A 16759-nucleotide genomic window follows, 5' to 3' on the forward strand; every position below is an offset into this window, starting at 1 on the left:
ATAGTGAGTCTATTCTAATAAAAATAGCCTTGATCTCCGAAAAATGACGCGACAATTGGTACGGGAACTATTGGTAATTCCTCTATCTCAATCAATAATGTGTGGTTGGTAGAAGGTCTTGAACATAACTTATTGAGCATTAGTCAATTTTGTGACAATGGTTATGATGTGATGTTTGAAAAGACCAAGCACCTTTAATCAACAAAGAAAACAAATCCATAGTATTCAAGGGAAAGAGAATGGAGAATGTCTATAAAATCAATTTTTACGAATTTGGTTGACCGAGAAGGTAATTTGCCTTCGTCGGTGAATGATAAGAAATGGATGCGGCATAGAAGGTTGGGGCATGCTAGCTGGAGATTAATCTTTAAGCTTAGTAAGTTACTACTTGTCAAATGCCTACTTGACATTGACTATCATTCGGATGCACTTTGTGGTGCATGCCGGAAAGGGAAGATTGTGAAATCATCTTTTAAAACAAAAGACATTGTCCCAACCTCCGGACCCTTAGAATTACTTCATATTGATTTATTTGGACTAGTTAGCCTTGCATCCTTATATGGAAGTAAATATGGATTGGTTATTGTTGATGATTATAGCGAGATGGACTTGGGTAAAATTCTGAAAAGTAAGGATAATGCTTATGATGTATTCGGTAACTTCGCACTCAAATACAATCGGAAAAAGAAATGAAAAATTTGAAAGTTAGAAGTGATCGTGGTGGAGAATTTGAAAATGAGCCATTTGAAATCTTTTGTGAAAAACTTGGAATTATCCATGAATTCTCTTCTCCAAGAACTCCACAACAAAATGGGGTTGTAGAGAGAAAGAATAGAACTTTACAAGAAATGGCTAGAACCATGATTCATGAAAACAATTTGGCTAAACATTTACGGGGCGAAGCGAGTGAATACGGCATGTTATGTCCAAAATAGAATCTATATCGGACCTATCTTGGAGAAAACGGCATATGAACTCTTTAAAGGAAGAAGACTCAATATCTCTTACTTTCATCAATTTGAATGTACATGTAACATTCTAAATAACAAGCTCTACCTAAAGAAATTTGATGCCGGGGCCCAAAGAGGAATCTTCTTAGGTTACTGCGAAAGGTCAAAGGCATACATAGTGTATAATTCAAAAACACTTTGTGTTGAAGAATCAATGCACGTTAAATTTGATGACAAAGAGGCTGGAAGTAAAACTCCCGAGCAAGATGAAAGTTTGGCGAGAGATACGGGTTCTGAAGATACTCAAGAACTGATCGGATAGCTGAATTTGAAGACGGTCCGGAAGTGAACCCACCTCGGAAGCACAAGATGAAGTTGCTTCTAATGAAGCTCGAGATGGCTCTCGGCAAGCTATTCAATCCAAAAACACATTCAAGCACAAGTCTTCACACATCTGAGGAGCTAATCATTGGAAACAAAGATAGTCCTAGAAGAAGAAGATCATATTTCGGACAAGAAGAGTCTTTGATAGAATCATTATCGGTGATTGAACTGCTACGGTTGATGAAGAACTTTCGGATGATGGATGGATATTAGATATGCAAGAAGAGCTTAATCGAGTTTCAAAGGAATATGTGTGGGATACGGGTACCCAAACCTCGGCATAAGAACATTATTGGAACAAAATGGGTATTCGAAACAAAATTTGAATGAACAAGGAGAAGTAATCATAAACAAAGCAAGACTTGTTGCACAAGGTTACGATCAACAAGAAGGCATTGATTATCTTGAAACATTTTCTCCGGTTGCAAGATTGGAAACAATCGGGTTACTTCTTTCCTATGCGGTTAATCATGGCATAATATTATATCAAATGGATGTCAAGAGTGCATTTCCAAATGGAGTCATTGAAGAAGAAGTGTATGTCAAGCAACCTCCTGGTTTTGAGGATCTTAAGCATCTGACCATGTTTTCAAACTTAAGAAATCACTATATGGCTTGAAACAAGCTCCCGGAAGCTTGGTATGATAGACTTAGTAATTTCTGATTAAAAATGATTTTAAAAGAGGCCAAGTTGACACAACACTCTTCGAAGGACTCTTGAGAAAGACATTCTTGTTGTGCGAGATATATGTTGATGATATAATATTTGGTTCTACTAATGCATCTCTTTGCAAGGAGTTTTCTAAGTTAATGCGGGATGAATTTGAAATGAGTATGATGGGAGAGCTGAAGTTCTTCCTTGGGATTCAAATCAATCAAAGCAAAGATGGAGTATATGTTCATTAAACAAAGTATACTAAGGAGCTTCGAAGAAGTTCAAGCTTGAAGATTGTAAAGTGATGAACACTCCAATGCATCCAACCTGCACTTTAAGCAAAGAAGATCTTGGAACAAAAGTAGACCGAAGTTGTACGAGAGGTATGATTGGTTCTTTGTTATACCTCCTTGCATCTAGGCCGGATATTTTATTCGGTGTATGCTTGTGTGCAAGATTCCAATAAGATCCTAGAGAATCTCATTTAAGCTTTTAACGAATCTTCGGGCATTTGAAAGGAACAACTAATCTTGGACTCCTCTATAGGAAATCCTTAGATTATCGGTTGGTTTGATTTTGTGATGCGATTATCTTGGTGATAGGATTGAAAGAAAGTCAACTGTGACAATTGTCAATTTACGGGTGATAATCTTATATCCTAGGCTAGCAAAAGACGAGGCAACTAATGTCTACGACGAAGCGAGAATACATTTCGTTGCAAGTTGTTGTACACAACTACTTTGGATGAAACATCGGTTGGAAGACTATCGGATTAATGCTAACGGTATTCCCATTTATTGTGATAATATTATTGCTATTTGTTTGTCTAAAAATCCAATTTTGCATTCAAGAGCTAAGCATATTGAAATCAAACACCATTTTATCGAGACTATGTTCAAAAAGGAATTTTAGATATACAATTCATTGATACCGAGAATCAATGGGGTGATATATTTACTAAGCCTTTAGCTTGTTGAAAGATTTGATTTTATAAAGAAAAATTTGAACATGCACTTTGTGTACGATTAAAAGCTTGCTTGCTCTGAATAGGAATTTAGGTTACGAAGTACTGTTCGAAGGCTGTGGTGCATCATAAGCTCTTTAATGAGGTTACGAGGAAAATGTGCTTTTGATGATGACGTCGGCATGCGAAGTCCGAAGTTGGGTTTTGTGCTTCGAATATCGAGTTAGTGGAAACGGTTGGAAGTTACTTTTTGGTAACTCCTGGCCCACTAACTTGGCGATTACTACGAGAACTTCGACATGGCTTATTTGTATTGGTGTATAACTTAAGAGGGCAATGATGATTATAACTTTGAATGTACTAACACGTGCCCCCTTTGTCATTAATGCTATGTTTGTTTGTCGTTTACGAATTGCAAACGTTTTACTCAAAACACTAAGTCAATTCACACACTACTCACTTCACTACAAACACTTTCCTCTTTCAACCGTTCTTGCGAAGTAAGCGCAATCCTCTTTCTCAAAACCTTAGAACCACTAAAACGTCATCCTCATCAATGACATCATCCGGTTCGAATCAAGATATTCCAAAATCTACAACCTCTAGCATGCGGCAACGGAGAATGCTCTAGAATCGTCCTCACAAGAAGCACTCGCTTACGAAATTCTTTGGAAGAACAATGAAGCTAGAAGAATGGGATTTAACCATCTAAGCGAGAATCCGGTAGATTTCATATCTCTAGCACATCATGGGTGCGGCATCGAAGTTATTATGAAGCACAAGGCTTAATGGATTACTTCACTATGTTGAATGGACCAACATATGAAGCTGCGGTGAGACACTTACAGGTACGAGCCTCACTCTACAATAAAGGCTTACGAAGTGAAGAGAGGCGAAGGTTCTTCTTGACCCTACTGCGGCTGGGAAAACAAGAGAAGAGATGGGCTTAGAACCATACAAATGTACGGAAATCGAGTCGAAACGTCTTGGGTATCCCGGTGTTTCTCTTTGAAAATGTTGTTGCTAAAGTACTCAAAAGAGATACTTGGAAAATATGAAGGTTCGGATATACCCAATGCACGGACAAGCCCTTGGAAGCCAATTGTCAACAAAACAATCTATGGAAGGAAGAAGGGTGGCAAGTACGGTGATTTAAGCATTGAGAAGAAAATGCTTACGAAGATCGAGAATGAGAACCTACTTCCAAAAGGTGGTGGTAGTGATCAACCGTCTACGGCTCATAAAGTGTTTCTACATCACTTTATCAACAAAATAAGGGTAAATGTGCCTAAGTACATCTTCAATCACATGATCAAAGAGCTGAAAGAAAGTCGGGACAATGGCGAGCACAGGGTGGCTTATGTGAGAGTTATTTCGAGAGATTCTTCATCAAGGAGGGATTCGAAGGCTATCGGTGAAGTTCGGTTCTACAATGATACTCATACTGAGTCTTGTCACAAGCAAAGTCATCGGTGGCAAAACCCTTAGGAACATGTCATTGATTCCTAAAGATGGGTTTATAGAGCTTCTCTACGATTTGAAGGAATCGAGATGCTATTTCAAATCGATGGAAGGCTTCCCACCAATACGCAAGCAAGAGCCTCTGGATGTTCAAATGTATTACATTCAAGAGCACTTTGCTCTAGCGATAAGAAGATTAGATTGGAAGATGTTCACGAGACCATGTATGGTGGAGCATTGCCGATTGCAAAGGGCGAGAAAATCCAAAAGGAAAGCTATTACCAAGGAAGAGTATCTTGTTGATGAAGAGCCAAAGCGAGAAGAAAGCAAAGGGAAGTAAGAAGGAAAAGAGTATTGGTGATTACGGTGTGCCATCAATCCAAGAGGAAGTTCGGGAGCTGGATACGAATGTGGTTACGAATAAAAAGACCGGGAGTGGAAAAGGCGATGCTTCTTCACAAACTTCTTCACATGTTGCTTACGAACAATCTCCTATTCCCAAAAGGAATAGAAAGCCTGCAATGAGGAAGATCAAGGAGTCACCCTATGTGACTAAGGAAGTAGAAGAGCGATTGAAACCAATAATTTGGTTACTAGAGAGCGAAGAAGAAGAAGATGGAAGATCTTTGCTGCACTTGAGAAAATAAGAGAACTTGCAAGAGGAATCGAAGTTCTGCTTCAAGTATAGTCGGGGAGGATCTTGGTAAGGTAGCTCAAGAAGTTATCAAGGCTACGAAGTTGTGCAAGAATTAGCTTCTTCGGAAAATTTGGAAAAATGTTGATGGTAGGTAGTGCTACGAGAAGGTGTTCATGAGGACCAAGTGCTGCTCCGAAGCTATTACGGGTAATCTGATCTCTCACATACTAATGATGTAGTAGAAATAAAATCGAGACTCTAACCCATCTTCACCCTCTCAATCCACGTCTTTATCCACTAGCACACATGACATACCTTTAGGCCAAATATACAACATCAAACACATTAAGCCTAAATCCAATATTTCTCAAAAACCTGTTAGAGTGATATAGATGAGAGTCATTGCCTTAGCTCATCAAGATGGACGAATTAAATCTTCAAAAGGCTGTTTAATGGACTCGAAAGCAATGCGAAGGCTTGAAATGAGAAGCAACGGTCATTTTGAGAAGATTTGAAGGCTTTGGATACTTATCTTCAAAAAGCGTTGACAAAGTACAAGCGTACGAAGTGTACAACCACTATCTCCACTACTCTGCGGTGTCCATACTACAAGACAAGAAAACGGCTACGAAATACGGCTACGCACGCAACTATGTTCCTTCACAATAGGAATGGATTTGAAATTGGTTCTTCAAAGGACAACAACCATATCGGACAAAAAATCATCGGTGATTGATCAAAGCTTCAAACGACTCTTTTTGATGTCTTGGCAATTTCACAACTTCTCTTTCACACCTCTATATAAAGGAGTGAAGACTTAGAGATTGGTAGAGGCGAACAACAATTTTACAAGTGCCAAAACTTCTGCTGAAATTTTTACGCATTCAAAGTTCACTTAGAATTTACGTTTTCAAGTTCATATCTTAGAAATTCTAAAGTCTTAAGAGTACGTATCTGATTTGTATTGTGAGCACCTACGATTGTATATCAAGTGTTCAACCTCAAACATTTTTCTTTGTAATCTTGTTTGATTAGAAGTCTCTTGCATTTGTGCTTGAGCATTAGAAGTCTCTTAATTGTGTTCGGGATCATAGGAAGTCTCTTGCTTGTGTGCTTGAGCAATTTCAAGTCTCTTGCTAGTTGTAGCGGTGAGCGGTTGTAATCGAGATATTACATTTTAGTGAACTCTCCTTGGAAGTGCAAGGGGAATTTGGACTACTTCCGGTTTGTGGAAGGAACCGGTATAATTGCTTTCTGTCTTTCTTCCTTCTCTCTCTCTGTTTTTATCCATTGCATCTTAGTTACGAACTTCACTTCGAAGCGGTTCTCACTTTGCTTCGATCGGTGTTTTCGGCTTAGGAGAAAACGAAGAAAAAGCTAACACAATTCAACCCCCTTCTTGTGTTTTTCTCACCTTCAAAATTGTTAGACATAACTAGAGACAACAAAAATATCCTTACATACGGATAAAATCCACCACGGGCACATGGCACATATCGATTATTAAAGTAAGTAAATTATATAAATATCTTTACTTAAATATATAAGACCCTCTCAACTTTTGTAAAAAAAAAAAAAAAACATTTTTTTATGGAATTTGATGAACTTGTTTGCTTAAGAATACAATGTATTGATGTTATTATGTTTTGAGCCAAATACACAGCTGGTATGAAACCATTTACAATCATATGTTAGAGGAAAACAAATTAATTTCATTATTTGATTATTTAAATACTTTATACAGAAACACTTGCATGTTACTTAAACCGTTTTCCATAGTTTTTCATAATAATAGCACAAGTTAAATAGATGACACATCATACACTTCTAAACATTGTTGTCAAAATTTCGACATAAATTTTAAAATCCGGGATTTTACGACTTTATTCACCTTCAACGACTCAAATCTATAGCGAGAATCTCAAAACGGGCAAAATCCTAGTAAAATCACACAAAATCGTGAAATTCATACAAAATCGTAAGGCTTTAAACTGAGTCATTTATGACTATATACAATTTATAACATAAATTTAGCATTATTTTTGTTTTGGTATAATCCATCGATTTTGATTGCAATTTTACGATTTTCAATTTTACTCTTCCATTTTAACGTGAAGCAAAATCCTGATTTTGACAACCGTGATTCTAAAGAACAAACCTAGAGAGCCCCACTTTATCTCCTGTTTCCTTGACATCGTTCAGAGTTTGTTGTCTATACTCCCTCAAAGTGAATTTCTTATATACAGCTGGTTTGTTTTCACTTTGTATAACTGCATCATTGAAGGGACAATAGAAGAATGCTGTAGAAAACCTCTCTACCTCTTTAGCAGCAACCACTCTGTGTTTTATGCTTTTGTAAACATCATTGCTTAGTGCCTGCAAGGACACATATATTGGAGTAATTAAAGGGTCTTTGAGGCCATATTTCGTCAACCTATAAGACAAAATATATTGAGAATATTTTTACTTAATTACTGTAGTTAACCTATAAGACAAAATATATTGAGAATATTTTTACTTAATTACTGTAGTTAACTAATGTCATACACCTGATGATTAGCTTTTTTTTTATTATGATGTCCAACTAATGATGAGTTAACCGAAAAATTAAGCTTGGTTGGCAAAACATCAAAGGGCCTCCTTGGTTGGCAATTAAAAGAGTAGGATATATAGTAAGCAATCATATGTATCATATCTCAATCTAATTTTAAGATAAAATTATAAGAAAATAATTTCCTGATTGATCACCTTCATAAAATATAAAAATATAAATATAATTTTGTCACAAAGGTTCTTTTATGTTTTATATATAATATATACATCATTCCCTCAAAAAAAAAATATATACATCATATTATTCTTTGGTTTATTGAAAATATAAAATATAATAGTATGTCTTATCTGGATTTTAACTTATGCATATAGTAGAATATATCATATAGTTATTCAGCTATCTTATCTTATCTTTGTTTATATATATATATATATATGAGGTTTGATAATTTAGACAAAAAAATAATAATATAAAGTGTACCTTTTCATTTGGACAAAAAAATCAATGAAGGTTCGATTTTCATTGGGTCATATGCTATCATGTCATCACTATTAGACTACTCAGATTACACTCCATATATCCGGTCCTAGACATGAGTGGATGTACTAAGAGTCTCACATTGAAAGAGATGAAACTTGAATATGAATTTATAAAGAAGGGCAATTCTCACTCAACCAAAAGTGTAAGAGTGTGTTTGGATGGAGAGTTTAGGAGGGGAGAGCTTCGTTTTCTTTTTTAAATTATGGACATTATGAAATGATTTTTAGAAAATTGAATTAACAACATTATAAATGATCATATAATACTTCAAAAATACTTGATTTGTTTTGGAAAAAACATCTTACGTTGTTCATAATTTAAAAAATAAAAGTGAGTCCTCCTCTCCTATCCCCTCATAAACCCTCAATCCAAACTCACCCAAGAATCAAGGTTAATGTTCGATACACTTTTTTTAAATTACATTAATTTTAACGTATCTAAATAATATGAGGATTGCTATATAGTACGGATGTTTTTTATACGAAATATCACGGAAGCCTATTAATGCTTACTTTCCATGCGCTCAAACAGTACACGTACAAAATAACATCAGAATTCCAAAGAAAATTTTAATGATCAGGCCACACCAATTGAAACCAAAAATTGATAATTATAATCTAGCATCCACTTTATTTGTGACAATAATCTATAAAACATATGGGTAATGTTAACAGAGTCTCCAGAAACCTTGGTTAAGAAAGCAAATATATTAATATTATATTGAAACTTTGCAGTCAATTTATTAAAAGTTTAAAAAATATTTCTTTTAATTTTTTTTTCCTTAACCAATGTCCTAGGACACCTGTTAACATGACCTAAAACATATACACATTAAATTCAAAAATCCAAATTCTATGTATTATCATAAACATTTTTTAAGGTTAACCATATTAACTAATATCAGTGTAAATTAAATCCATAGTACATCCAGGAACATAATGAAAATTGCAGAACGTTGAAATTGCATGTTTTCAGGCATCCGTGAATTTTCGTATGCAAATCTCCCGTACCAAATATCATTTTCCAAATAATATAACAGACTAATACATTAAATAATTATATTATTTTTATGTATATTAACATAAAAATGTATAGACATTACCTACATATATAACACTACCTTTTGAAGAAGAAATTGAAGAATATATTCTTAGGTTTGATATCATTGGAAAATTAGATTAGATGATACTTGTTTTTTTTCATTTTCTAAAATAACAATTAATCTAAAATGGAAGTATAAATTTTTTTTTTTGGTTCAAATGGAAGTATAAATTTTAAATGCTGGTATACAGGAGATCTCCCAAAATGATCACCAAGCAAAAGATTTTTATTAAGAAATACAGTGTTAGACAATAGAGAAGTGTTATTTGAACAACTTATTTGGTGACAACTTATTTGACACCCATAATTTACAAAGAAAAAAGTAGTATTTGCACGAAACCATAGCAAATAGAGATAAAGTTAAAGGTAATGTAAGTATGAGAGAGAAAGTTGTCGCAAAAATTGTCTTAAATCGATGTTCAAATATCATTTCTCTATACAATGATAAGAAGAGGAGTCCCCCCACCCCCCAACAAACTCATCTCTGGTTCTCTGTGTTTCTATATTGGACTATTATATTAATAATTTGGAGGGTTTTGGACCCATTACCCTGTGCAAACTGAAAAAAGGAGATACATACATATTTGACATTATTATAAGATAAGACATGTCACTCTCAACATAAAAATTAACAATACTAATATTATTATTTATTTATAAAAAAAAAAAAAAAAATCATGTAAGACTTGCGGGCTGGAGTACCTCTTGTATTATATTTTATTTATATACCTTATTTGTCAAAAGGAAAAAAAAAAAAAGTAATTTGCAAATTTAAAAGATATAATTAGAGGACATAAATAAAATGATGAAAATTCACCTGAAATAAATCACCAATATTAACAACTAGAGCACTTGGATTAGGCTTGACATCAATCCATTTTCCATCTTTCATCAATTGCAATCCCCCAACACTATCTTGATAGAGTATGGTAAGGAAACTAGTGTCACAATGAGCCAAGAGGCCAAACACTTCTGAAGATATAGGGCATGGAGGATATCTATTTAGTCGAATGAAAGAACTTTTTGGCAAGTAATTCTCTTGAAAATGGTTGGATTTCATATTCACTTTGAGGGCAAGAATCTCCACCAAGTTTTCGGCAAGGGTATCCATTCTTGTTGCAAAAGCTTCAAGGCTTGATCTATACTCACAAAGTGTACTTCCATAAGGCATAGTAAAATTACATATGACAACAAACTAAGGCATTTATTTATGCACATAAGTATCTTGATATTAGATATATATTTTTAGGGTTATGCTAACAAGTGTATCTAATATGAAATTTTTTTACAAAAATGTACACAAATGTATGTCACACTTGCTAGTTTACATTATGACGTTGTGTGTATTAAGTTTAGGCTTCATTTTTAAAAATTTGCATCTTTTAGAGGATTACAACTATGTATTTGTTATACCTTGAAATGTCATTTTTAGATATGTACATGAACTATGCAAAAGTAGCAAAAATCGATAATTTACTCTAAATCGATAATTTACTCTATTGTGCTTAACTTTGTGATTAGCTTGATTTATGATTCTTCAATATCCCAAAATTACTTGTTGTCCTTGTAATGTACAATGAAATAATAGATGAAATTCACATTGTCAAAGAGATGTCAGCTAAGGGGTAAATTTTTTACTTCATAACCTTAAGGAAGATTTCAAATGTAATACTCATGGATAAATGTAATACTCGTAGATGAATGAAGATTTTTCATGTTTTCTCTTAAAACAAACGAAGGAAATGGATGTGTATCTCAAGTCAGCAAGCTAGGAAAGTCATCCACAATAGTAATGGACCTAGTTACATTTTATACAGTGATAATAAGTTAAAACATCTATTCTTTTTTTTTTTTTGAGGGAAGTTAAAACATCTATTCTTCGTTATCCCAAAAAAAGAAAAGCTTGCTAGTGATCAAATAGTAAATAAAGTTAGGGGCATTCTATTATCCACATAAATCTATTATCCACATAAAAAAATTTCCAAATTTCCAAGGTTGACCCTTATCATTTTTAAAAAAGACAGTCAATTTTATAATATAAAAAGAGATGCACATGTAATATTTTATATAAAAAAAATATATTAAAAAGGCAAAGGTCTATTTTGGATCTCTTTGGGAACTCGGAAGTCCATATTAACGTAAAAAAAAAGTCCATATTAGTGCATCCATCAAATAAATAATATTTTGTTTATCAAAAATAAATTATTATATCAAAGAGTGTCTGTATATTGAGAATAAAAACCGAGTTCCACAATCCACAAATTCTAGTTTAACTACTACTGAAATTGTTAGGCTTAATACCATGGTCGGTGTTCGAACCCCGACAACTCCACTTATGTGTGAATTTATAATGACTTTCTCATTTTATTTATCAAAAAAAATTGAGTTCCACATATGTAGTAGATATTGTCTAAATATAATTTAAAAACAGCTTTTCAACGACGAGTTAAGCACCATTGAGCACTTTCTAGAGCAGTTGAATCGCTTATTATGTCGGTTTAACCGATTTTAAAAATGTCCAACGACACTATTTTTTTTAAGCTCGATATACAACTCAAGAACCGACTAATCCGATGAGTCCAATTCCACCGTCCACTTGCGGGGGCCCATTTAAAGACGAGTCGGAGCATAACTCTATGAATTTAACTCACCAAAATATACATCAAGGAAGATCAAACCTACCGGAGACCTTTAGATTAGCACACTCTAAGGTCCCAAGTCAATTTGTTAGGCCAACCACACTTAATTGTGGTTGAAAAACCAAATGGACCAACCAACAGTTGAAAAAAAGAAACAATTTAAGAAATGAGAAGAGTAAATTTGAACATCTATTAATGAGACTCTTCTACTTTGTCCATAATTTAGGCTCAATCAAGTCTCACATTGTATAGGAATATGTATTGGGAAAATGATCAAAATTATCTATTGTTTTATTGGTTTTGTTTATACTAATCACCGTGTTGTTGAAATATTTTTTTAGTTTAATTTTAAGTTGAAATGGTTTTATTTATATTGTTGAATAAATAGTTTATGTGTTGAATTATGATAGGAAAATTAAACACTAAATTAATTAAGAAAATAGATTTTTGGAGTGATTTTTTCTATTGCACCCTCATTTTAATTTACCAATAAATTTCTTTTTTTTAATACACACTCCTTCTCTTTCTTTTCAATCAAATTGGTTTCTTATCTTTCTCTCATAATAAACAATTGGTATACTTTCACTCCAACAAACTCCTTTTTTACACATTATATCTCTCCCATAACAAACAACTTTTTTTTCAATACAGAGCAAAAAATTTCATCTTCAACTATAACTTCAATCAATACTCGATTCACATTGTGTGACATAAGTTTAGGCTTCAACTCACTTAAAATTTTTAACGATGATACAATCTTATTTATATAATGATTACTCTTCATGGATCCATTATTATAGGTAATAAAGAAACGACACTAAAAAGAAACAGAGTGAGTAGTATATAAGTAAATGCACCAAAGTTGTGTGTGTGTATTTTTTTTTTTTTTTGAGAATATATATATATATATATATATATATATATATATATATATATATATATATATATAATGCAAAAAATAAAAATAAAACAAAAATAGATCCCTCAAAAACAAACAATAATAGATGTGAAGAAAACCGACCTCAGAGTTATGTGTTGGTCCATATTTGGTATATCTGTCAGAGAAAAATGAAAGGCTTCAGACCAAGAAAGCTGTCTTAGATTGGTAGCACATGGATTCCCCCATCTGTATGTTTTTGGAGACAAATTAAAGACAGTTTTTGCAGATAACTTGTTCACAAAAGGCTGATAGAACAACTTCTTTTGCTCAGATATCATGTTGTCCAGAATCTCATTTGAAATTCCATGATTAATAATCTGAAAGAAACCCCATTTACTAGCAGCTTCACTTATTTCTTTCATGCACTCTTCTCTTTTAGGATGTTCAAGATTTAACTTTTCAAGATCAATCAAAGGTAGTTCCTCACTTCCCTCTACCATAGAGTACAAATCATTTTCTGAATTATCTCCAAGATTTTTTTCCAATAGGGTATTGTATATCTTTAAAAAGGGAGGTTCAAAATCCATCTCCATCTAGAATTAATTCTGAAAATCTGGATCATTTGGAACTTCCAATTAGTTGTTTAATCAATGATAAAGAAAATATGCATGTTTTGGAATTTCCAATTAGTTTTTTAATCAATGATCAACTAATTTCTTAGTGATAGCTATCACTGTGTTGCCCTAATTTCTAATTTCTATGCTACACAAACACACATACATATGAATTCATCTATATAGTGATAGAGATATAAACTTCTATAGCTATGAGTTTGAAGACTTCAAAGACATATACTAGATGATAAGAAAAACTATACTAATAAGATCACCTGTAAGTGCTTGAGTATGAAACGATGATTATGGAATTTAAACCAACTTCATATATCAAAGAAAATACAACTATCTAGTATACTATATAGTTTGGAATCTTTGGATATTGGTTATTGAAATGGTGTTTTGCGTACAGGTATTTATAGTTTGGAATCTAAAATTGAGTATATGGTTGAAGCAGAGAACATTTGGCAAAACATACCATCAGATAAAGAGTGGACATGATGGCAATAACAAGAAAAATATTTTGTGGAGGGTTAGCAACTAATTAAATTATTATTTTTGAGATTTTTTTTATAAAGAAAATTGAAGAGGAAATTATATTAATAATGGTGGCCCTAACAACCATTTGACAATTGTTATTGGAACTCAGTCTCTTCAGCGTCAAAGTCATAGCACTATACTAACACCTAATAAACATTTAATAATCAATATTTTACCAATATAGATAAACAAAACAAAACAAAATCTTACATTTATATATACACACACGAGTGCTTCATGGAATAATCTTTTTGCGGTAGTGTTTTGATTTTTTTTTTTGGTAGTGTCTTCGTGGAATAATCTATTGCATAATATTTGTTTTAGTTTGTTTGCTTAGGAAAAGGATTTGGGTTGCTTAGGAAAAATTTGTAACAGAAAAATATCTAATTAAAATTATAAATAGTTTAAGATTTTTATTATTATAAAAAATTTGAATTGTTAAGGATAAATTTGTCCCCCTCAAAACAAAAGGATAAATTTGTCTAACAAAATAAATAATTATGATAGTAATTTTGAAATTTCATTTATATAATGCTGTAAATAACACTATTTGTAGTTTAAGTAATATTTTTCTCTCTTTTTTGACAGAAAAGTAATATTATTCTATAGAGTACTTTTTTTATAGGTCTATAGTACTTTTGCCAACATAAGGTTTATTCTTAAATAAATAGATTTTTATTTTGACGAAATAAATAGTAGTGTTTGCTTGACCAAAAAAAATAGTAGTGTTTGTGTGATTTAAGAATTTTGAAAAAAATAAAAAAATGGACGTTTAATATGAATTTAGTCTAAAAATGGATCTATTGATTAAAAAAAAATTCTAAAAATGGATCTACTATTTTTAGTCAATTTTTTTGGGGTAAATTTTTTATTGAAATTTAGTAAATTATTATCACTATTTTCACTTTTTACTATTATAAAGTATATTTTTTTATTAAAATAGGTTAAAGTCCATTTTGAAGCATTATTTAAAAGTCTATATCAGATTGACCCCTTTAAGAAAGAAAGCAACTGTTCCTCTGACGGCCAATAGATTTTTGTCATAAAGTTTATGTGAAATAACATGTCTCCCAGAAAATTATCCAAACATATAACTCTTGAGAAATCAATTCTTAAGTTCATAAAAAAATTGATAGAATATTGTCTCCCGTCGTTTTGTTTCTGCACTAAAAGTTTGATCTGGTAGTCTTTTCAATAGGTCCACAAATTTCTTTCGTTTGTTCAAATAATAATAGTTTTTCTGTATAATAATAATAATAATAATACTTTTCCATCCTTCCAGTTTATTCGAAGTATATAATAATGTTTTCTAACTAGAATGGATTTGGGTGGAACTCATTTTTTTAGGCAAATGATAATATGTAGTAAACTTTTTTGAGAGAGAATTTAAAACTAAAAGTAAAAAAAAAAAATCTTAAAAGTTGTTCATTAAGCCAACCTGATTTTCGTATAAAATTTTTATTTTTGAATTCTTTAACCTATGCTTTTAGAATACAAGCTAACCAAACCTATTTTCTTAACTTTCCTAGTGCAGAGACATGTTAAATAAAGACTTATTTATGTTGACATTTATTAAGCTTCACCCTTACTTTGCTTAGTTAAGTTAATTAGTTAGTTGTATAGCGAGAGTTAGTTACTTGTGTAAACATCCATTCAATTAATCTATATTATATAAATTTAGGACCTATTCCATTTTTCTTCTCTTCTCTTCTTGACACGTGTCACTATATTTTAATGTTTTAGAATTTCTTTCAAGTCACGACATGTGGCACTCTAAGATTGTTTTATTCTCAAGCATTTGCATTATTGTAACTTTGTGTATTAACTTTTCTAATTAATTTTTTCTAATTATTATATTGAACCATGTGTATCAATTATATTGTTTTTTTTTTAAGACCAATTATATTGTATTATTATATTGTTTGTTTAATCGGGAAGACCAATTATATTGTATTATTATATTGTTTGTATAATCATGTAATGTAATGTTTTATTATCATATATTATATTGAACCATGTGTATCAATTATATTGTTTTTTTTTTTAAGACCAATTTTATTGTATTATTATATTGATTGAATCATGTGTATCAATTATTTTGTTTTTTTTTGGAAGACCAATTTTATTGTATTATTATATTGTTTGTATAATCGTGTAATGTAATGTTTTATTATCATATATTTTATAGTTGATATTAAACTGAATTTTTTGAATAAATTTCGTTGAATTGTTCAATCTTTATTTTCGGAAAGAAAAAAAATCATTTTTTCTAATTATTATATTGAACCATGTGTATCAATTATATTGTTTTTTTTGAAGACCAATTATATTGTATTATTATATTATTTGTATAATCGTGTAATGTAATGTTTTATTATCATATATTTTGTAGTTGATATTAAAGAATGAAATTTTAACGAGATTGTTTTATATAATATAATATTTCAGTTATAACGTATTTAAATATAGTTGATATTAAAGAATGAAATTTTAACGAGATTGTTTTATATAATATAATATTTCAGTTATAACGTATTTAAATATGCAGAATAAATTGCGTATATTTTTAACCTATTAAAAAGATTATCGGATTTATAATTTATCACAAAGTATAAAATGTAAGTCACATTTTTATTTCGTTAAACTGAATTTTTTTTGAATAAATTTCGTTGAATTGTTCAATCTTTATTTTAGGAAAGAAAAAACAATCGGATACTTTACTTTAGGACGAGAAAAAAAAATCGGAATTGGGCATCATTAGTTCATTAGTCAAAGAATATCATAAATGGGTGATTGGCAAAGAATATAAAAAAATATGATTTCAGTTGATTGTATTTAAT

At 31.6% G+C, this 16759-nt stretch overlaps 1 protein-coding gene across 1 annotated transcript; it reads right to left on the bottom strand.

The window, feature by feature from the left end:
* Positions 1-5723: 5723 nt before the first annotated feature.
* LOC146950006 (gibberellin 2-beta-dioxygenase 8-like) lies at positions 5724-13791 on the bottom strand. Its single transcript, XM_085745980.1, has 4 exons — positions 13655-13791; positions 12907-13378; positions 10064-10385; positions 5724-7427 (listed from the first exon to the last, which is right to left on the bottom strand). The coding sequence occupies exons 2-4, from the start codon at positions 13356-13358 to the stop codon at positions 7197-7199; spliced, it is 1005 nt and encodes a 334-aa protein (XP_085602106.1). The 5' UTR covers positions 13359-13378; positions 13655-13791; the 3' UTR covers positions 5724-7196.
* Between the last annotated feature and the right edge of the window lie 2968 nt (positions 13792-16759).

Source organism: Medicago sativa, chromosome 2 (genome assembly GCF_051527215.1).
Source record: "Medicago sativa cultivar Bolivia chromosome 2, Bolivia_mono, whole genome shotgun sequence".
Classification (NCBI taxonomy): domain Eukaryota; kingdom Viridiplantae; phylum Streptophyta; class Magnoliopsida; order Fabales; family Fabaceae; genus Medicago; species Medicago sativa.